This window comes from Gopherus evgoodei, chromosome 2 (genome assembly GCF_007399415.2).
Source record: "Gopherus evgoodei ecotype Sinaloan lineage chromosome 2, rGopEvg1_v1.p, whole genome shotgun sequence".
NCBI lineage: Eukaryota > Metazoa > Chordata > Testudines > Testudinidae > Gopherus > Gopherus evgoodei.
Window position 1 is genome coordinate 263577801 of NC_044323.1, and position 21485 is coordinate 263599285.

Genomic DNA, 21485 nt, shown 5'->3' on the forward strand with positions numbered 1-21485 from the left:
GAGGGGGGAAGTGGCAGGGGGAATGGTCTCGTAAATGGGGCAAATTTTAACTTCAGAATGCCACTTTTGCCCATCTAAATGCTCCACTTTATCACAAAAGATGTTAAATCCCTGAGTATGTAGTGTACCTGTGAACTATTAATTAAAAAAAAAATTGTCAAATTGAAATCTAATCACTTTAAAAAATAGAAGTATTTTTAAAGGTACTACGCCATCTCTTCCGTTTTCCCTACCAATGTTATTTACAACTCACTTTCCTATTTTTAAAATGTATGTATTTTTTTCCTGTTGTGTGGGTTAGTGGAAAACCCATACAGATGGGCAGAAGATGATGAATGGCTGGAGGAGAAATAGTGAAATTTAGCAATACATAAAATGTCAGGAAATATGGAAAGCAAAATCGAAAAATATTTTCTAATCTTTGTTATAGTAATCTTAGTTGTTTTGTTAGAAACTTTCAGAAAAGAAGTTTAGTTTATTAAACAGTTTCAGCACCTCACCTAGGAGCTGGCTGAATTTCAGTGGTGAAGGTTTGAGGCTCTTTGAGAATTTGTGATTTCAAAACAAATACACCAGAATATCTAAAATATCTAATGTAATCTGATGCATTAGTGACAACCATTACTCTTAGGTGTCTGTTTCTATTGATTTCTAAGAATTAAAAAGCTATCTTAATTATCTCTTGCATGCATTAAACAAAAGGGATATTAGTGTAACATTTTAAGTGAAGTTTATTTTGTAGTATGTTACTTTTAATAATGTAAATATTAATATCTTTTTACAAAATACAGCTTAAAGTATTTATTACATGAATGGTCTCTTTATAATTACCTGATTGATGGGTCAGTGGATTAGATCAAGCAGAGAGGTTTATGCCAGACATAAAGGGTATGTCAACACTGCAAAAGATGAACTATGACTTGGGCTCCTTTTATGGGGCAAAATCCCCCCTTGCGAGGTCTCTCAGAGCCCAAGACTGAACCCAAACATCTACGCACTCTAATATGCACTGCTGCAGGTCGTCTCTTGCAGTGTAGAGATACACCTCTACCCCAATATGACGTGACCTGATATAACACGAATTTGGCTATAACACAGTACAGCAGCACTCTGGCGGATCAAAGCAAGTTTGATATAACGTGGTAAGATTTTTTTTGGCTCCCGAGGACCGTGTTATATCGGGGTACCACTTAGTATGAGGGGAAGCGGAGGCAAATGGCTAGCGTAAAATGCTTTCTCTGGCTTGTCCAGTTCAGAGATAACTCTGAGAAGGGTCAAGCAGCAAACCTTTGAAACATTGACTCTTAAGGATCTGAGTAAGCTTCAGAAGAAACTTATGGTCACCATCTGTAGATGAACATCTCATTTCCGGGGTTTTGCTCAGCATGCTTGCTGGAATTCTTGAACACTCAACAGCTCAATTAATGTGTAGGGCCGTCAAGCAGGGAAGAGTTGAGATTTTTCTTCCTGAAAAGTGGGCAGCATTGGTTCACATCTACTTGAAGAAAGAAGGTATTATCTCCAACAGTAGGGACTAGTTTGGTTGCAGAGCACAAGAAGGTGTTGTGGCATTATCGTTGGCTAGCAAAGTTTACTTTAGTATGGACAAACCCCAGAAAAGATGCTATTCTCATAGGAAAGATGTTTTAAAGTAGATTTTCTTTAGTTGAAGAACTAAGGATAAACTAAAACTTGAAGGAAACCTTTATCATGTTTTTTCCCCCTCTCATTTTAGGGTGCGGTCAGTGGTGTGCTGCTAGTGACGCCAAATAATATAATGTTTGATCCACATAAATCTGATCCTATGGTCCAAGAGAACGGCTGCGAAGAGTATGGTATCATGTGTCCAATGGAAGAAGTGATGTCAGCTGCTCTGTATAAAGAAATTGTGGACAGCAAAATAAAGGATTCATTACCTGTGTAAGATAGACTAGTATTTGTAAAACCTGGCAAAAGGTTGTATAGCATCTGCATTAGTAACTATATAGTAAAACAGAGTAAACATTTTTGAGAATATCCAAGATTAACTTGGACAGACCTGGAAAACTGCTTTATTATTTTCATTTTCTTGGTTTATTATATGTTCTACGAACATCAAATTAATTTTATCTTCATCTCCTGGACATCATCAACTATTTAGAAAGTTAGCATTTGGCAATAGTTACTATATTTTTGCCCATATCTTATAATTGCTTTCCTATTCTAACTGTTTGTTTGATGGTGACCACTGCAAAACACAATAGTTTTGAAATAGCCCCAAATTCTTGAGTAATTTTAGATAGAGATCTTAGTTATATCCTCCATGCTTGACTTCCAAAGAAGAAAATGTGCCTCTTTATAAAAAAAAAAATGTATAAACAGGCCTGACTGTGGTGGGTTTCTTTTGTTTTTTTTGTTTTTTTTTAATAGTAACAGGAAAACAGTGAACAGCAAAGTAAAGGATTAATTATCCATATAAGTGCTGGAGCACTAGAAAAATGAGCAGGATCTTTCTCACCCTAATGTCAGTTAATGTGTAAAAGGAGTCTGAAGCTTAAGCAAAGAGCCTTTTTCCCATATGTTCATTATATAATAAGTATGAGGCTTTTTAGTTTTTGTTTTTATAAAGCTTTAAATAGTCTGTCTCGAAATTCCTTCCTCTCAATTTCTTCGGGTTTATTTTAGTCACTTGGTGTTATCCTACTAGTTCTCCAGTTGTCCATATTTTGATCCAAAACAGAATAAATGAGACCTGAGTATCTTAACATTAAAACAAGGAAAACTTTTTAAAGAATCAGGCTACTCTTAGAAATCATAAAACAAAAGGACACAAACACTTTACAGGATATCTTTTTAGGCTGTTTACTTCCTATGTGTAACTCTTTCAAAAGTGTCTTAGTAAAGAATTAACATAAATTCTTGTGTTGTAAGTCAAAGGTAAAGCAATACCGTGTCTTTGATAAATGCCAGATAACCAGATGATGTGGATCAAGATGCCATCTGTAACATCTGTTCAAATGTATTTTTTTCAAACAACATAGATTTTCAGAGAGAAAACTGTAGTTAGACTTTGGCTATGACTACACTACGGTGCTTACAGCTGCGCTGCTGTAGCAGTGCTAGTGCAGACGCTCTAAGCTGGCGGGAGAGCTCTTCTGTTGACTTAATTACTTTAGCCCCTGCCAACATAGCGCTGTCCATACGGTCAGTGTAACTTATGTATGTGCGGGTGTGTGTTCCAAGGCATATTAACTTTGAAATCCACTTCTTTATAAATCTACTGCAAAACAACATGCCAAAGATCCTGAGAAATCTGAGCTGTAAACTTTGGTTTCTCTGTCACAAGTTCTGTAAACCAAAGGAATGAAAATAGAAGTTTAGAATTTAAGGCTCACTCTGTTAGAGTAAATCAGGGTTTGTGCAGGAAGTCTGCAACTTAGCTGTCAAAAATTTAAGCCAAAAATTTCAAAACTGGATAATATAAAACTTGGCAACTTGCTTTCATCTTTATGGTGTCAAACTAAGTACCTACTAAAAATCAGGTGTGTACATACAGATATGGAGGCCTAACTTTAGGCAGTTGAGTTTGAATGTTTTGGTCTTAGAGTGCTAACATACTCAAAATTCATTAATGTTTGTGAGTAGAGCTGTGCAGGAAATGGTTTTCCTGTCCTGGGAAAATATTTGGGATTTAAAAAAAAAATTACTGCCCCTTTATTGAACAAGCCAGAAAATTCAGTTTGAGTCACTTAAAACATACTATATTTCAATTTTGACAACTTTAATTTAATTTTTTCCCCTCTAGTAGTCTTAAATTTAGAAACAAAGTAGCTTCGTATCAAGAAACTAGAATTAGGGGCCTCTTCAATTTCAGGTGTGTTGTTTTTTTTAAATGTTTCAAGTGAAGAAATTCATGAGTCATCCCATACCAGTGAACAGTCTTGGTTTCAACGAATCAGTGTTTTTTGACTGGAAAATTATTGGCCAAAACATTCCCAACCAGCTCTATTTGTAAGGCACTTGGATGTTGGGCAGAAGGGGAGCGGTATAAGTACTTACAACGAAATTTGCAGTTCAGTTCCCTTTATTCTCTACCTGCACCACCAGATGCTCCCTCTTTGCTCTGCAAGTTAAATGATAGGTTTCCAGAACCCAGGAAATACCCTTAGAATTTTGCCCAAGGAGATGTTCTGCAGCATGGTAAAATAAGGACGGTCAGGCTACACTGTTGCTGGTACGTTGAGATGGACTTGTCTAGCTCTGCTGCATTCTCTGTAGCTCCAAAATACTTTGAAAACCAACCAGAAACAGTGTCCTCTGGACAAACTGAATTATAGGTCTTATAATGACATAGAGGTGGTATAAAGAAGCTGTAAAAATGACCCAAAATATCTCATGAAAATTATCAGTCTCTATATAGTAAATTTAACTGTGCTGCATAATGGGGTGGAGAAAGGGAGAGTTGTGAAATCTCCCAGTAGATCTTTGTTGAGAAGTCCTGATATTTAGGAAAGTCTGGCTTCAGTTTCATCCTATTACTCCTAGTTCAGACCTCCTTATATCATTGTTAAAATTTCTTTCCCTTCTTAGTGTTTATTTGTACTACTGTGTCCATATCCCACCCCTAGTTAGAGAAAGCTATATGTATTTAACTCTTATTTTTTCCTAATGAGTTAATATCTCTAGCCCCTCAATCATTTTTATTTTTTTCTTTGATAAATAGGTGAGAGGTTCAGTGCCTAGTAATGAACTGCTGAGAACTGAATGCAGTATTTCAGTCTAGTCTCTTCATAGCCGAGTTAGATGGTGACTATCATCTCAATGCTGCTTTGTTTGCTGCCCAAAATCATTTCTGACTACATGTGAATCTTTGGTGTACTTTGTTGAATTTTCCAAAGCATTGCTATCTTCCAGGTTTCTCTGAAATGACTTTTATTTCATATTATTCAGAGTTGCACTTCATTTTTCTTCCTGTGCTTGACACCTAAGTCATATTAGTGTTTCTTCAGCCTCATGTTTTTACAACATTTCAAAATTTAAACTTATTTGTTTATAGCATATGTGGTACTATGGGTGTGCCCGGTGTTTTAGATGTACGCCACTACCTCGATATAACGCCACACGATATAACACACATTTGGATATAACGCAATAAAGCAGTTCTCCAGGGGGCGGGGCTGCGCACCTTGGTGGATCAAAACAAGTTCAATATAACACGGTTTCACCTATAACGAGGTAAGATTTTTTGGCTCACAAGGATAGTGTTATATCGGGGTAGAGGTGTAGTGACAACTGGAGGCAGTCCCTGAATCAGACAGCTGAAGCTCAGAAAGGCATGAAGAACTGAGTGATGATCCAGTCATTTTCCTAGTCATTTTAAGAAACTGGAGAAATCCTATCAGGTTTACTAGCCATTTAGCCTGAATGCAGTGTCATTGAATAGCATCGTGGACTAACAGAACTCCACATAAGACTAATAGGACATATTCTCAGTATGTTTATTAGGCCAGTATAATAATGATATACATATTTACACATAGCAAAAGTACCTTAAAAGAAATGTCTGTATAGGCTTGAGAAGATTTATCAGATATTGACTGTGGAATCTCAGTTCTTTTGTTACTGGTTCCCAAACTGCAGCTGGAAAGCTGATTTTTTTTTTCTTTTTCTTTGACTATTACATTAGTTTTTCCTAATGACTGAGCTCAGAATTACACATTTACAAAGTAAGATGACGTCAGAGGCATTTACATTCAGATCCACAACTCCTGGAGAGAGAACACTTTTAGTGTTCTATAGTGTATATGTTTTGTCACCTTACAAATTGTGGAATTAAAAAAGGAGTATATAAAAATTCACACCAGCCTTCTGTGAAACCCTTATGTGTCAGGTTGCTATCTTAATTGTAAACATTTAAATAGAACCCAAATCTCTGGCAGTTCCATTACTATAATGGCAATCCAAATGCTGCTGTGCTGTAGCTCCTGAAAAAGTCATATTTGTGATGTTGCAGCAGCATGAGACCCAAATTTAAAAAATCTTAATCTGGAGCTGTGGTAGCAGTAGCTAAATTAGATTAGCAAACTATTTAATTTGGTTAAATATAGCTTCTGATTGGCTTTCCTATTTCTAATTATTTCTGCTTCTGCAGATTCTCTCCTGATTATCTGTTTGAAGAATTGCTTTCCCCCTCCTTCTCATTTCAAAAACTCATTCAATTTTGTAAGTCAACAATAAAAATCTGAGACCTTACCCTAACTTTCTTTTTTGTAAGGAGATTAGAATTCACAAAAGTAAAGAGCACATGTCGGTGTGTGTAGTCTTGTGGCATCTTTTGATTTAGTTAAGCTCAGATATATGCTGACAGTTGCAAGGAATATATTTAGCAATATTTGTATTCCATACAGATTTTGGTGACTGAGCATTAAGATTCCTCAAATGCATTTCCTATCAGGGCAGTTACTAGAAAATTGAGGAAATTGTCAGATTAGGACATTACCATCCAAACACACTTTAATTCGTAGCTTACTACCTAGGCGTTCTAAGGCCATATCTACACTTACCAGGGATCGATGCTACTGCAATCAATGCAGTGGGGGTCGATTTAGTGCAGGGGTCTCAAACTCAAATGACCACAAGGGCCATGTGAGGGCTAGTTCATTGGCCCGAGGGCTGGATCACTGACACCCTCCCACTCACTGCCCCCGGCCCTGCCCCCAGTCCACCCCTTCCATGGGCCCCTGCCTCTTCCCACCCCTACCCTGCCCCCATTACAACCCCTTCCCTGAAGTCCTCACCCCAACTCTGCCCCCTCCCGGCCCCCAGAGGGTGCATAAGGGGTGAGGCGAGGGCTCAGGGCAGGGAGTTGAGGTGCAGCAGGGGGTTGGGGTGCAGGCAGGGGGCTCGGGCCACAGGGTTGGGATATGGGGTGCATCGGGGGGCTCAGGGCAGGAAGTTGGGGGGGCAGGGTGCAGGAGGCTCTGGGGTGGCTCTGCTTCAGGAAGTAGCTGGAACCATGTCCTTGCAGCCCCTGTGCGCTGCTTGCCGCACGCCGTGCCTCCAGGTACCTCCCACGAAACTCCCATTGGCTGCGGTTCCCCATTCCCGGCCAATGGGAGCTGCAGTGGGGCGGTGCCTGGAAGCCAGGGCAACACTCAGACGGAGCCCTCTGCTTCTCCTCCCCCGGCCACAGGGATGTGATGCCAGCCTCTTCAGGGAGCAGCATGGGGCTCAAGGGGGGCAATCCTGTGGCTGTAGTTTGCCCACCCCTGGCCTGGAGGTAGGCTGGCGGGGTGGGCACGAGCTGCTTGGTGGGCGCAGGAAATAGCCCTGCGGGCCATGCATTTGAGACCCCTGATTTAGCAGGTCTAATGAAGACCCGCTAAATCGACTGCAGAGAACTCTCTGGTTGACTCTGGTATTACACTGGAACAAGGGGAGTAAGGTAAGGACATCACCCGTCGACACAGCATGTTTTAGGCATTGCAGTAAGTTGACCTAAGCTACGTAGAATAGCGTGACTTCGGTCGACTTACCCTGGTAGAGTAGGCAAGGCCTTTAGTCTGAAATGCAAGCTGAAACTTAATTGCAACCTACTATCTTAGCAAATACTCAATATATACTTAAAGAGGAGGATACATGCACTGGTAATGAAATCTTAATTTTACTGGGAATTTAATTCATTAGATATATGTGTTGTGGGATAAAATGTACTGAAGATGTCTTTCAAATGGAAGGTGGGTTTTTTGCTTCTTTCCCCAGAGAACGGGAACTTAAAGCACAGACTTCCTAGAAGGCACTTTCTGGAACTTTTGTTTTGTTTACTTCTGACTGTAAAAAATACAAGTAAATACAATATATACTTATTGTCCCCATCTTCTCCCAGTACTCCATATCCTAGCACCACTTGTGCAAGTTTATTCTGAAACCTCTCACCATCAGGGTGGTAATACATAGTGTTGGTGTTATACCCAGTGAGTAAGAGGTCAGCTTTATACTTACTGAATGAGCTCGGCTTGTTTAGCCTAACCAAAAGAAGGTTGAGAGGGGATATGATTCCTCTTTACAAATATATCAGAGGGATAAATATTAGGGAGGGAGAGGAATTATTTAAGCTTAGTACCAATGTGGACACAAGAACAAATGGATATAAACTGGACACTAGGAAGTTTAGACTTTAAATTAGAGGAAGGTTTCTAATCATTAGAGGAGTGAAGTTCTGGAACAGCCTTCCAAGGGGAGTAGTGAGGGCAAAAGACATATCTGGCTTCAAGACTAAGCTTGATAAGTTTATGAAGGGGATGGTATGATGGGATAGCCTAATTTTGGCAATTAATTTGGCAATTGATCTTTGATTATTAGCAGGTAAATATTTCCAGTGGTCTGTGATGGGATGTTGGATGGGATGGGATCTGAGTTACTACAGAGAATTCTTTCCTGGGTGCTGGCTGGTGAGTCTTGCCTACATGCTCAGGGTTTAACTGGCAGAGCCCCTGGAAGTTTTTCGCTTTCCTCTGCAGCAAAGGTCACAGGTCACTTGCTGGAGGATTCTCTGCACCTTGAAGTCTTTAAACCACAATTTGAGGACTTTTGTAACTCAGATATAGGTTAGGGGTTTGTTACAGGAGTGGGTGGGTGAGATTCTGTGGCCTACATTGTGCAGGAGGTCAGACAAAGTCAGAAGGGACCATTATGATCATCTAAAGTCTATGAATCTTTGGGTCAGATCTAAATCGGCTATACTAGCAAATCCTACTAGTGTACCATTCCTTGAGTGACAAAAGCATATTATATCAGTATAACTGTCTATACTAGAGCCTTTGCTGGTATATGTGTTCCCTGCTCCCCATCCCACCCCCCGAACCTTTGCCTCCCCCAAAAAACCGCAACAACTGATGTTGTTAAACTGGCAAAAGATTCTGTTGTAGACCTGGCATTACAAAATATTCAAGTACAATTTATTTTAAGTGACCTTTACAATAATCATAAACAGGCTTAGAAACTGTCAATAAGACGGACTAAATGAGCTTCCAAAGATCCTTTTCAGCATTCATATCTCTGATTTCTTTTAGGGAAAAAAGTTCAATAAAAGGCACTTTGTGGTGATAACTTGGACTCTCCTTTGCTTAACAGAGATGTAGAACCATTATCTGTAAGGGACCTCTGCCATTTCAAGAAAATTACAGGAAGCAATACAGATGAAATGGATTCAAGGGTTCGGGATACAGGGAATGACAGTACCAGCACTGCCCCTCGGAGCACAGAGGAGTCTCTTTCGGAGGATGTGTTCACAGAATCGGAACTCTCTCCAATATGTGAGGAACTTGTTTCTTCAGATGAGCTTCGACAAGACAAATCTTCTGGTGCCTCATCAGAGTCTGTCCAAACGATAAATCAAACTAGCGCAGAATGTTTAACAATAATTTCAGACTCAACTGATGTTCCCAAGGACTTAAAATCTAGTGTTGACCTGCCTGTAAATGACAGTGGGTTTGTAACCCATGTTATGGGTTCAGAAACTGTTGAAATGGCAATACAGGAGGGAGAGGACACTGTAGGGGAAAAAGTTACAGATGCCCATCAACAATCTTTGCAAGATATGCAACCCAGGAAAGAATGGGGCACAGATGTAGATGTCGTCCTAGATCAAGATTCCACACTAGAGAAAACACACAAAAGAGAGAGTGTGATAAAGGAGGAATGTCTACCTTGTGAAGACATCAAAGACTCTCAAAAAAAAGAGACTATAACCAAGGGAAAACTAGTGAAAGAATTAACTCGAGATTCAGACATAGACGTTGAAGAGCTTCGTGAACTCTGGAAGATTCACACTATGCAACAAACCAAGCAGCAAAGAGAAAACATGCAGCAAGATTCACAAAAAGAAATTAAGCAAAAAATGGAGATTGCAGCAGATGGACAAGTTGAAGGTAAGTGAGTCAAGGTCTAAGGTTACAGAATAAAATAAACATGCAGGTTTTTTTCAACCATCCTATCACCCCCTCACCACAACAAAAAAAGTTTCTTCTTTTAAAAGTACTAAACTTTCAATGCATTTACTAACTATTGTAGATCATTCTTAGGAAAACTTCATCTGCCTGTATGTGCATACTGAAATTTCTCCCTGGCTTGTAGACAGAATATAATTCATACTACTTAGCCAATTTTGTGGACCTTTTACCAAGGAGAAGGGTTACTATTGGAGGAATTGCATAGAGGGAATGGGAGATGGATTTGCATTCTTCCAGTCACTGTCTCAGAGCTTGATTTTACAGTTGTGTTTAAACTTGATGAAGAATCAAATCAGCTGATATCATGAGGACTGTGGCTGATCGATCAATGTAGAACCCAAAACAAATTGTGATCCTTGGTATGTTGGTTAAGTGATTAAACTGTGGTCCCAGAAAGGCGCTCTATGTTTGGATGAATTTCACCCTTGCTACTGAACATATGCAGTATGGCTGAGTTAAATGAGAACTCTAACTTTTTGAGTTTCATAACCTTTTGATGACTTGAATCTTTATCTTAACATTACATCAACATATATTTTTCTGCATTTCACTTAGGCCATGTGTACACTGCCACTTATGTTGGCACAATGAATGTTGCTCGGGGTGTGAGAGCGCACATCCCTGAGCAATGTAAGTTTTGCCAGCATAAGTGGTAGCGTGCACAGCACTGTGTTGGCGGAAGAGCCTCTCCTGCCAAGATAGCTACTGCTGCTTGTTAGTGGTGTTTTGATATGTTGATGGGAGAGCTCTCTCACGTCAGCATAGAGTGACTACACGAGAGATCTTACAGCAGTGCAGCTGCATTGGTACAGCTGTTGCCTCTGTAAGGTCTCTAATGTGGACATGGCCTTACTCATATTTTGTCATTGCTTTATGCTTGATGCTAAAATAGAATAAGGTTAAACATACAAAAGCCTTTCCCAACACAGGAGCCAAATAAAGAATTAATTCTCAGATGTGGAAAATGAATTTTTAGTTTTCTGCACGTCTTCATTCCTGTAAAAGGTCAGTTCTTCTTCAGGTGCTTGCTCATGTTGATTCCATTCTAGGTGTCCATGTGCCCACGTGTTCATTCATCGGAGATTTTTGCCTTATCCATAGGGTCAGCTGTGGCACCCCCTTGAGTGCCATACTAATGTGTTGGTATATCAGGTACCACCAGCCCTATGCCTTCCGTTCCTTCTTACCGCCCATGGTAGTTAGTCAGAGCACCTTTTCTTGTATAGCAAAGTTTAGTGGTTTCATCTCTTCTGACTTCTAGCCCAAGGGCCTTGTAAATAGTTTGTTTATAGTAGTTAGTGTTAAATAGTTGTGAAGGGTAGTTAGAAGTTAGTCCCATTGGGAACTTCACCCCAGGTGGGGCATACCCCAGTCTCTGGGGTTTAAGCCCTGCTTGGATTACAACAGGCCTATGCCTCTTAGTGACCCTCACAGCAGTTGTCTCAGGTGCTTAGAGGAATCACATGTGAAGGACAAGTATCCTATCTGTAAAAACTTTCAACCCAGGACCCAGAAATAGTGTGATACCTGTTTGCGGGCTCTCCTCATGGAGCCTGCCGTCCAACCAGCTTCTGAGCCATCCTCACCAGACTCTACCTCTAGTATTTCAGTCTGTGTGTAGCTCACCTATGGCACTGGTGCCCAGGAAGAAGACCAAGAAGCACAGCTCCCTGGCACCAGGCAGGTCAGGCCATGGGGTACCAGGCAAAGGACCCAGTTTGGGCTGCCCCATCCACACTGGAGCCAAATGGATATTCCTCCCCAGTCGGGGCTCTTAGCCCCCCCAAAGGATCCACTGCTGACTCATGGGAGCGGTAGGGGACTCAGACCTGTGGTGGGATTGACAACTTCGCAGGCTCTCCCAGCACCTAGAGAGTAGAGGCCTCTGCCAGCACCACGTGTGCTGCAGGAAACAGCAAAGGCTTCCTACAAGGTCAAGCCAGCTGCCAAGACCCTCCACGGGCAGTTGAGCACCGCTGAGCTCCTGAGCCAAGGCAGCACTCTCCAACTCAGTGCCACAGATCTCCAGAGGGTTCAAGTACCTACATTCCCACCCACTTCCAGACTCACTGGTCATCTCTACATCCAGTGAGAAGGACAAGTAGGGGCACACCAGTTCAGTCCCCCAAAATGAAGAGGGCAAAAAACTGGACCTTTTCAGGAAGAAAATTTATTTGACAGCCAGCCTGCAATTCTGGGTGGTGAACCACCAGGCTCTCTTGGGCAGGTACAATTTTAACTTGTGGGACTCCCTCTGTAAATTCAAGGAGTCCCTCCCCCAAGATTTGGCCCAGGAATTTGGCACCCTAGTGGAGGAGGGTACCGCAGAAGTGAGGTGCTCTCTTCAAATGGCGTAGGTTGGGGCTGACTTGGCAGCTAGGGTGGTCACATGATGGTGGTCATGAGGTGCAGCTCCTGACTTCAGACTGCTGACCTGTCCCAAGAAATGCAGACCTCAATCCAGGACCTCCCGTTTGAGGGGAATGGACTCTTTGCAGAGCAGACAGATGCAAGGCTGCATGGGTTGAAGAATACTTGTGTCACCCTTTGCTCGCTCGGTCTGCATATGCCACAGTCTGCGAGGAAGCAGTTCCAGCCACCCTCGCCACTAAGGTCTTGGCAACCTAGACAGGGGTCAGCAAAGAGAAAGGATAGAGAGACAAGCTGTAGTCGTTGCTGCCCCTTCTCCTCCTGATCACCTGCGCCGCCTGGCTCGGCAAAGCATCCTGGGGGCCAGAAGCACTCATTTTGAAGGCGCTCTCCAGACCTTGTTCTTTCCTTGACAGTCTTCGTCCCTACTGTTCAGCCTGGTCGTGGGTCACCTTGGGCCGCTGGATGTTGGAGATAATAGCCTCGAGATACTCCCTGCAATTCTCTGCCATGTCTGACCTGATCTCCTATGTGAAAAACCACCTGCTCATCACGGCTCACATCTGCCTGCAGTTGTTGGGCCACATGGTTGTATGTACATACATGGTCAGTCATGCCTGGCTCTGTCTCCAGTCTCTGCGAGCATGACTGGCATCGGTCTACATCCCCAACAGGCACGACCTAGACCAAGTAGTCAGGGTGCCAGGTCACATCCGGTTGTCCCTGGATTAGTGGTTGGACCCCAGGTTGGTGCTGGAGGAAGTTCCTTTTGCAGCCCCTTCCCCGTTGCTGACCTTGGTCTCTTATGCTTTGGACTTGAACTGGGGAGCCCACCTGGGCAAGCTCAGCATGCAGGGCCGCTGTTTGCGGGACGATCTAGCCCTCCATATCAACATCAGGGAGCCCAGAGCGGTTTGCCTGGTCTACCAGACTTTCTTGCCCCACCTGAAGGGCAAGGTGGTGCAGGTCCTCATGGACAATACTGCTGCAATTCATTACATTAACAAGCAGGGCGAAGCCAGGTCGTCAGCCCTTTGCCCAGAAGTTCTCCGCCTTTGGGACTTTTGTGTGTGGCATTTTGTTCATCTGGTAGCTACGCACCTGCCCAGAACCAGGAGGTATTAGCAGATCACTTCAGCAGGACCTTCTTGTCTTTCCATGAGGAGGTGGTCAGTATAATCTTCCAGAAGTGGGGGATTCCCTAGGTTGACCTTTTTGTGTCCAGGCAGAACAGGAAATGCCGCATGTTCTGTTCGATCCTGGGGATGGACTTGACCTCCCTGTCAGACACATTTCTTATCCCAGGGACTCTTATTATGCCTTCCTACCATTGCCGTTGATTCACAGGGTCCTCGTGAAGATCAAACAGGACAGGGAGCAGGAGTTCTCACAACAAATTTTTTGGTGCCCTCAGAGTGTGGCCACTAACTCTGGCTGGTGGCCATGCTGACAATTTTTTCTAAAATATTTAACTTTAAGAAAAACAAATATGCACATATACATGTCTAAATCATTGTAATTTATTTATGTAGGGTTTTTTCAAACTCGGTAATAAAAATTGATGTCGCTGTTTACTGGACATGAATAGAATAGAAACACAAATAAGGTGCTTTGCATGTTCTTGCTTTTTTGTTAGGTTGTGCTTCTTTCTTTTCTAAGACTTGCTAGCTGGTAAGTTTTCTGCTGGGAAGTGATATTTGTATCTTTAATATCACTTTTCACAGCAGACTTACTCAGCTCTGGAACGCCCTGGGACAAATTAAGCCCTGGATGGGGAGGTGGGCAGGGAAGCAGTGGGGCCCAGGGACAATGCGGGGGGACAGGTAGGGGGTGGTGAGGCTGCAGCCAGAGCCTGCCACAGCATAGACAGAGCCAGAAGCCCCATGGCTAAAGCCTGCCTCCCCTACCCCTGGGGAAAGTGGAAAATTCACCAGCTGCCTGCACCTTCTGCGTTTGTGTTTCCGGAGGGGGACAGGGCCTAACCACTGCTGTCAGTTGTTTGAGAGGGGCCAGTTCTTTGCGCCCTCCCACCCCCATCGCAGCCCAGGAGGCTGTGGCCACAGAAAAAGGCCCTGATGGCTGCATTTGAGAAACACTGTACCTAATAGCCCTCATGTGGCCTCACCAGCACTGGTTCGGCACGCTGCTGGACCTTTCGGTAGCCGCCTTGCTGCAGCTGCCCCTTTGGTCAGATCTGCTGTCCCAGAACCATGACAGAGCCTTCTACTCCCGAGCCTGGTGGCACTACACTGGACAGCATAGCTAAATATGGACAAACGGGAATGCTTGGACCGGGTTCAGCAGGTCTTGTTGAGTAGCAGGAAACCGTCCACCAGAGCAGCTTACCTGGCCAAATGGGAAAGGTTCACATACTGAGGCTCGGAATGGTGTATCCGAGCTGAGCAGGCCTCTGCAGGAGATCTTGGATCATCTTCTGCACCTCAAACTCCAAGGTTTGTCCCTGTCATGAGTCAGGGTCCACCTGGCCACTATTTCGGCTTTCCGCCCTACATTCCATGACAATTCAGTCTTCGTTCACGACATGATGGCCCGGTTTTTGAAAGGTCTGGAGCATCTCTACCCGCACCTCTGGAATCCTGTCCCTCCTTGGGACCTGAATCTCGTGCTGTCAAGACTCCTGGGGCCTCTGTTTGAGCCTCTGGCTTCCTGATCTCTCCTGCTTCTCTCCTAGAAGGCTTTGTTCCTGGTTGCAATATTGTCAGCCCACAAGGTGTCCAAGAACAGGGCACTCACTTCAAAGCCGCCCTATTCCTTATTCTATAAGGATCAGGTCCAGCTGTGTCCAGAACTGATGTTTCTGCCCAAGATGGTTTCCCAGTTTCATACTGGCCAGGACACATACTTAATGGCTTTTTCCCAAAGCCTCATAAATCAGAAGAGCAATGCAAGTTGCGTGCCCTGGACGTCAGGAGGGCGCTGGCCTTCTACATTGACAGGACAGAGACATTCTGTAAGTTGACACAGCTGTTTGTTGCAGTGGCGGACAGAATGAAGCGTTGCCCAGTGTCTGCTCAAAGGTTTTTGTCCTGGATCACTGCCTGCATCCGTTACTGTTATGAATAGCACACTTGACTAGGGCATCATTAGTGGTCTTCCTGTCTCAGGTTCCAATCAAGGAGCTCTGTAGGGTCGCTACTTGGTAGTCTCTCCAAACATTCTCATCTCATTAAGTACTTACCCAGCAAGCTCAAAACAACGCTGGCTTTGGTGGAGCAGTGGTGCAAGATGCACAACTCGGAGCCGAACTCCATGGACGCTGCTTGTGAGTCACCTAGAATGGAATCGACAGAGCAAGCACTCGAAGAAGAAAAAACAGTTGCCTACCTTTTCATAACTAATGTTGTCTAGGATGTGTTGCTTATGTCCATTCCATTACCCGTCCTCCTGCCTCTCTGTCAGAATTGCCGACAAGAAGGAACTGAGAGGGCGTAGGACCAGCGGTGCCTGATACACTAACACATGAACATAGCACTCAAGGAGGCACCACAGCCAACCCTACGGATACCGCTAAGGCAAAAATCTCCGATCCCGCACAACGGTGCACGCACACTTAGAATAGAATGGACATGAACAACACATCTCAAAGAACAATAGTTATGAAAAGATAGGTATCCATTTTTTCTGTGTGATTTTAGTTGCAAGTTACTGCAACAATCTTTGATTGCAACTCAGATCCAAACTTGCAGTTTATCAAGAATTTAAAATATCTGAATATTTGGCATTATTTCTAAATACAATCTTTCATGATTTGTGGTTTTGTTTTAATTGTCTGGTCCTTTTATGGTGCACTAATGAAGATGAACCAATACTTTAAACCATGCACTATGTATCTGGTTTTTTAAAAAACACTCAGAATAGTACTTATATGAAACATAAACTCTGAATGAATGTTCACATACAAACCAGTCCCCCGTATATCATTAAAAGTACCAATATGTTTAATTACAATATATTTTTTGGCTGGCTGGACTTCATTTTCTATTTCAACATCTGGTGTGGTTAGCCGTTTGATCCAGTTCTGTAACTGCATTTTGAAAGGCCAACCCATTTAATTGTTGCATCATTCTGTGGTAGTAAGTTTGACTTTAATACCCTAAATTGCTATGGGAATTGTTATATTACACAATATGTCCTCTAGCTGGGTTTGGCAATTTTGGATTGTATCTTTAGTAAGATCATAGGGAAAAGTACTCTCATACCTATCTCATAGAACTGGAAAGGACCCTGAAAGGTCATCGAGTCCAGCCCCCGCCTTCACTAGCAGGACCAAGTACTGATTTTGCCCCACATCCCTAAGTGGCCCCCTCAAGGATTGAACTCACAAAAATTGAACTGGGTTTAGCAGGCCAATGCTCAAACCACTGAGCTATCCCTCCCCCGAAGTTGGCAAGTTACTGTGCAGCAAGCCAGGGTGTGAATCCCTACAGCTTATTGTTGTTACTAAAAGTCCCATTATTGCACTAGGCACCATTCAGAACCTTTTGAAAGGACATCACATATTTAATAACATTGTGAATGTACAGTTCAGTTAGCATAAAAATGCTTGTGGAAAAATATATAGACCGTCTACACTGCCACTGTCCAGCACTGAAGCATGGATCACTTGGGAGGGTGGGGGGAAGGATGGTGTTGTTTCACACTCTTGAGCAAGAATATTTCAGCGCTGTAAAGTGGCAGTGCAGATAAGGCCTAGATACAAAATTACTAAAGATAGTTAAGACCCAGGCAGACTGAGGAGAGCTACAAAAGGATCTCTCAAAACTAGGTGACTGGGCAACAAAATGGCAGAAGAAATTTAATGTTGATAAACGCAAAGTACACCGCTACCACGATGTAATGCGGTCATGGGAAGCCAAAAAGCCCTACTGCGTTATAAGTGAAACGCTGTTAAATCAGGGTAGTGGTGGCAGGGCTTCAGCGGTGATTTAAAGAGCCTGGGGCTACGGCCGTGGGGAGCCCCAGACCCTTTAAATCGCCGGCAGAGCCCCACTGCCGCAGCCCTGGGGTAGTGGCAGCAGGGCTGCAGCGGTGATTTAAAAGGCTCTGTGCTCCCCGCAATGGTAGCCCCGGGCTCTTTAAATCACCGCTGCTGCCCTGCCACCACTACCTCGATTTAACAGTGTTTCACTTATAATGCGGTAGGGCTTTTTGGCTCCCCACGACCGTGTTATATCGTGGTAGCGGTGTACTTTGCGCTTATCAACTTTAAATTTCATCTGCCATTTTGTTGCCCGGTCACCCAGTTTTGAGAGATACAGGTTAGAGCTGGAATGGCTTGCCACCCTCTGCACACACCTGCACCTTCTGAGTTATAGGCCACAGTTTAGGATCAGGACCTTAGCGTTTTTCATTCTTGTTTATTTTTTGTTTTGTTTTCCTAACTTGACTGTTCTTTTTGCTTTTTAAAGGCTTCCTTCTGAATCAACTTGAAGTGTTGTGGGATTTGGGGATTTAGTCTGTCTCAGAGGCTGTTTATTTTTGTTTGTTCACTGTCCCTTTAGCTAAACTTGGCAATTTATACCTAATCACTTATCCAGTGTTTAGGAACCTAACAGTTCCATTAGTTCATTAGAAATACTAGAGCAAAATATAGAGCTACTTCATCCTGTATGTTTTATAACTCTAAAATATTTGATAAACACAAAGCTAATTTTAGAAATGTAAATAAGTCTTAATTCTGCATTGATGAATGCAGAAATTGGTTTCTTGAAATGAAAAGTAACTAATACGCTTACATTCAGTACATAAGACTGACATAGGTCTAAATATATACGTTAATCTTTTCTTTTGTGAATATGTTTTTCCACTATATATTCTATGTCACTTTATTGCTATCTGGTCACATTTTGTAAATTGGGAAAATGGATTATTTATTTATTTATTTTTTTAAAAAGGGGTTGACGTGGAAGGGAGAGAATTCCAATCTCAGACTACAGGTAAAATGTCTCTTTGATGCACGTGACGGGTGTACCTGGCCCTTCGTAACCCCCTTGATAGAGGCTACCCAGTCCTACTACACCCCATCCAGGAAGGAGCAGCAAAGGTTGCTCTTCCAGGCCTTCCTAGAGAGGTCTTGTGGAAATAGCCAATCAGAGCCCAGCAGGTGCCGATTAAAAGAGCTGCAGGGGCTTCGTAGGGCGGTACCTGACTGGGACCAGAGGGGCGAGGAAGAGTGCTCCTCTCTGGTCAAAGGGGCTTGACTGGCTGCATTTACTGACCCTGGGAGAGAAGACCTGATAACTTTAACGATAAGGTAATGGGTGAAGGGGCCAGGTGGGAGGAGGCCCAGGGAAACAGCAGTAACTAATTAAAGGAAGAAGTGCATGGCTGCTGTTTATAAGGTCCTTGGGTTTGAACCCAGAGTGGTGAGCAGGCCTAGGTTCCCCTACCAGCCGCTGGTGAAGGGGCAAAGGCTCCTTTAGAAGGCCAAGCAAAGGGCTGAACTTAAAGGGCCCAGAGACTAGGCTGAAGGGTATGTAGTGTGAACTCTGAACTACCTCAGAAGTGTTCGTTTTTGACTGTGACTTGGCTGGAGGGCCAAGCTACTGAAGACCTGTATAGTGAGGTTGGCAACCTAAAGTGGATTTCACAGCAGGAAAAAGATTGCAGTATCGCACCCAGCTCCTAGGAAGCCCTCATGAGGTGAGTCATTCCCCTCCTCTCCCCATTACAGTGTATTTTCAAACATAACTGAAATTTCAGTATGTACTGTGGGATTGAGGTGGGGGGGAAGAAGTTAGAAGTAGTCAAATCTGTGTTTTATTCATAGTTTTTATTGTTCCATGTGTATAAGTCAGCTTAAATATGCGGAATAGTAACAAATCTTTGTAACGAAAGAAGAGTATTTGCAACTAATTTCGGCTGCATTGGATCAATCATCCTAATATGTAGTTGGTCAATTGTATGGTTCAGCTTGTGGAGTAGAACTTGATAGAACTACCTGCTTTTTTTCCCCTTTATCTGTGATAGGTTCTGCTCCTATGAAGGAGAAGAGAAGACATCGATTTCACAAATTCTTGTGTCTCAGAGTTGGAAAACCTATGAGAAAAACATTTGTGTCACAAGCAAGTGCATCAATGCAGCAGTATGCACAGAGAAATAAGAAACATGAGTACTGGTTTGCTGTTCCGCATGAAAGGTAAAGAGGGATTAGGTTGTCAGATAAATATTTTTCCCAGCATCATTGTAATCTAATTTACCTTCCTCTACGCTTCTCAGAATCATGTATAAGTAATTATACCTTCCTTGTAATAACACAAGAGGCAAATCTTGCCCTTCTTCCACAGCTGTGGAGAGTGTCAGATACAGAACAACAACATGGTTCTGCTCAAATCAGGTAAGAAATTGGAAAGCTTGTGCATGTGGAAATACAACTACATGCTGGGTGGGCAAGGGGAGGAGTAGATGGACCATGTGGATCCATTGCTACTTGGAGCTATTAACTATTGCATCTCCATAGTGTGAGGACACAAGATTAGCCAGGATAGGTGCAGGAGTTTTGCTAATGTGAGGAGAAGGGTTTTAGTTCTATGTACCTTGTACCAATGCTGGCATGCCCCATTCTTTCTACTTGGCACCTCTTTTAATTAACCAAACTGTGCTACTAGCTAACTTTAAAGACTACATCCTTGGTAGGCCAAGTGGCTGTCCGTCATGGCATATATCAGCATGGAGAGAGATTCAGATGGACTCATCTCCATCCTGTTGTGCGAGAGATGGGATCAAGGAGCAGGTTATTGGTAATGTAATGCTTGATGTGTACATGGCACTAGCATCTTACAGTGGGGAAGGATGTTAAATGTTGGAGGCTTAACTAAGCTTCTTGTAGACAAAGTGAATAACTTTCTATTTTAAATACTAGTTTCTTACAGTTGTTGCCAATTATTAATCGGCATTTATTAGCTAGCAGTCTTGAGACACCAGTTATTTTGAACTGACATGGCACTGACACTGCTCCCATGCATAGGCAGGTAGGATTGCGTGAGGAAGCTTTCATTGTCATGACCTATTCTGCCTTGTTCAAAGTGTTCAGTCTCTAGTGTTGTCTATTGAACATCCTTTCAAAAGCACTAAAATTCATTTAGAATAAAAGGTTAACTTAAAGTTTAAACTGAACACTGTTTAGTGGCCTTTGATCTCTGGAAACAGAGTTACAAGGAAGACATAGTTGGAATCTTATAAGAACTTGCTGATATGCAGCAAGTGTGATTTCTGATAATCTAGTATCAGTTTGGGCAGGGTTTCCTTTAAGGAGAATAAATTAAATACACTTCTGATACACACTTCATCTCTTTGGGCCTAATCTTGTTCTTTGTGCTGACTTAAAGTACATAAACTAGCCACAAGGGAGGGCCTCAAGGAAGAGGAGAGGGAGGATCCTGTTCCACACCATAAAGCCTCAGGGCTGCTATAATCCTCACGACTGTTGTGTTCCTGTCCATGGTGAAGTGTCATTGAAGTTGTGGTATTGCAAAGCCACTGGTACTATCCCCCAAACTTCCCTCAGTGACTGCACAGGGAACTCTCATAGAACACAGTTCTGTAGCACATGAGGGATAGTAACTTCTTGTGCAATCTTCTGGGATCGTGCTCTCCCAAACTGTGAAAACATTCCACTGTTTCTGTAAAGCCTATAGAAAAGAGAATAGGATTTGCCACTTAATTAACTACTACTACTAGACTAATCTGTCTGTCTTTCGGGATCTTGTTATATGCATATCTTCTGCTTTCTTTCTTTGTGCCAGCTAGTAATGCTCAGTAGAATATGAAAACACTCAGAAGTGGTTTAGGCCCAAAGTGTTAGGTTTTATCTGGGGCAGAATGAGGCAAGAGAGATGCAAACCTTTCTATCCATATTTGGTTTAAACCTCCCATGAGTCTGTTTAAGCAGTTCTTTTATATTTTTAGAGTTTGGATATTTCAGTGGTTGGTACTATATAAAAACTCTTAAAATGAGAGCTCAAACAGTATTATTGTACTACTGTATAAGAATAGAAAATTAAAGCTGACAGATTAAAGCTGGTCTATTTTCACTGTCCAAGTTTAGTGAAATACCAAAAGTAAACAATAGCATAGTTAACAGATTCTCAACCATGTTTGTTTCTA

The 21485-nt window shown here is 42.7% G+C and overlaps 1 protein-coding gene across 4 annotated transcripts in view; it reads left to right on the forward strand.

Moving 5' to 3' along the window:
- Window positions 1-21485, forward strand: part of OXR1 (oxidation resistance 1) — a 488405-nt gene that overhangs the window by 400414 nt on the left and 66506 nt on the right. For 3 of the 4 annotated variants that reach the window (XM_030553695.1, XM_030553698.1, XM_030553701.1), the window contains exons 6-8: window positions 1736-1920; window positions 9112-9908; window positions 19350-19518. In XM_030553695.1, the coding sequence (XP_030409555.1) occupies window positions 1736-1920; window positions 9112-9908; window positions 19350-19518 (1151 nt within the window). Of the gene's footprint in view, window positions 1-1735; window positions 1921-9111; window positions 9909-18274; window positions 18317-19349; window positions 19519-21485 lie in introns of all 4 variants that reach the window. The other variant, XM_030553697.1, reaches the window with a different exon arrangement.